The following is a 2,008-nucleotide window of genomic DNA, read 5'->3' on the forward strand; positions in this document are numbered from 1 at the left end:
CCTTTTTTTTTCCTTGGGAGTGGGAAGCTTCTCAATTGCCATTCAACATTTTAAAGCACAAGCCGCTCTGCCGTGAAAGCGTCTGATCCACACTTCTCTGAAAGACACAGGAGGGAATACACAATTGCAGATTTCACCCACTGTGGCGGTGCAGATCACAGGAAACAACTGACTGATACAATTTTATTTGCAAATAGAACTCTGTATTTTTTTTAATAGCGTCGCGGCTCTTTTCCCCTCCCCTTTGCCATTCCGCTTTATATGGATGTAATTCAGAATCTGTGTTAATTCACATGGGGGATCCAGTTACATCTTGTTCCGCTCCGGGTATAATTACGAGAGACCAATAATCGCCTTTGGACACATAGTTTTGTTGCTAACCTTTGAACTGAAAGGATCAAGTTCAGATCTGGTTACCTGCATTGGGACGGGAAGGAAGAGGAGAGAGAGAGAGAGAGAGAGAGAGAGACTGCAATCTCATTTGTGAATCGCTCTCAGTGCTGCAGATCCAGATTGCTTTAACACATGCAGTGCAAATGCAGGTAAGGCACACACACAAACTGCGGATGCAAAAACAAACTTGGGACTGTTGTGTGTCTATGTTCTTATCTCCAGCCTCGCAAATTCTGGGCAAACGGCTTCTGCAGTTTCTGTATCGTTGCTTTGTGACTAATGACCTTGCGCAGAGTTGTTAAAAAAAATCCGCTCCGGAGAAAGAGCTGAACATTTTAAGCGATCTCTGAAGATGGATTTGGGTGCTTTTCTGCCAACCAAAGGGGATATTCTGTGGACTGCACTGTAATACTCGGGGTTCTCCTATCAGCTGTGCAGCTACCGACATTATTGGGATTTTTTTTTTACTTTTTTTTTTTTTTTGCAATGCCTACACAGTACACATTTGTCTGTCAAAGAAGACATTTGGAGTTTTCCCGGACCCAAGCCCTTTGAATAAAGCAAATCACAATTTTTTTCCCTGTGTGTGCAGAGAGGGGGAAGAATAAAGCTATTGCCTTGGTCGTAAACGGCTGAGAGGGAGAGAGAGAGAGAGAGAAAGAGAGAGAGAGAGAGAAAAGAGAGAGAGTGTGTGAATTGTAGTTAACTCTAGTGTTGAAGACGACGACCTGGGGGGCTTCGAATCATACAGTACTGATCCTGCTTTTATTGCAAACCTTGCAAAGTGATTACAGTAAAATCAGAGAGGAGGAGGAGAAGGGGGAGGAGGAGGAAAATCCCATCCTATCTACTGAGATGAATCTTTAAAAAGCAAAATCCACTGTCCCGTGAACTGTAAGTATATCGGAACTGGAAGGCAGGGAGAGCAGCAGAGGAGCCAGCAGCAGGGTTTTGACCACCAATTGCACCAGTCATGAGACAATAAGTTTCCAGAAATAGAAGGATTTTATAACTGATCACCTGGACTCTCAGCCGCACTGTTGGCTTATCAGGGGAGTTTATTGGGGGGCAGGTGGGAGTGAGAGGAGGGCGGGGGGTTTCGGTACGAGGAAGATGAGGAAGATGCGGACCCTCCTTCGCTTTGTGCATTGCTGCTGCTGCTGCTTCTTGCTCCTCCTGCCTCCGCCGCTCTGGGTCAGCCTCGCAGCGGCTAAGCAGCTCCTGAAGTACCGGCTGGCCGAGGAGGGGCCCGCCGACATCCGCATCGGCAACGTGGCTTCCGACCTGGGGATCGTGACGGGCTCCGGAGAGGTGACATTCAGCCTGGAGTCGGGCTCCGACTATCTCAAGATCGATAACATGACCGGGGAGCTGAGCACCACAGAGCGGCGCATCGACCGCGAAAAGCTGCCGCAGTGCCAGATGATCTTCGACGAGAACGAGTGCTTCTTGGACTTCGAGGTGTCTGTCATCGGCCCCTCGCAGAGCTGGGTGGACCTCTTCGAGGGCCGGGTCATCATCCTGGACATCAACGACAACACCCCCACCTTCCCTTCCCCCGTCCTCACGCTCACCGTGGAGGAGAACCGGCCCGTGGGGACCCTCTACCTGCTCC

The 2,008-nt window shown here is 49.4% G+C and overlaps 1 protein-coding gene across 1 annotated transcript; it reads left to right on the forward strand.

The window, feature by feature from the left end:
- Positions 1-1,469: 1,469 nt before the first annotated feature.
- On the forward strand, positions 1,470-2,004 carry LOC115947705 (protocadherin-7-like; the record flags this gene model as incomplete). The annotated part of the gene is made up of 1 exon (XM_031055562.1): positions 1,470-2,004. A coding segment is annotated over exon 1 (498 nt), but the record flags the coding sequence as incomplete, so codon positions are not given.
- Positions 2,005-2,008: the final 4 nt, after the last annotated feature.

This window comes from Geospiza fortis, unplaced genomic scaffold (assembly GCF_000277835.1).
Source record: "Geospiza fortis unplaced genomic scaffold, GeoFor_1.0 scaffold40, whole genome shotgun sequence".
In the NCBI taxonomy this organism is placed as follows: Eukaryota; Metazoa; Chordata; class Aves; order Passeriformes; family Thraupidae; genus Geospiza; species Geospiza fortis.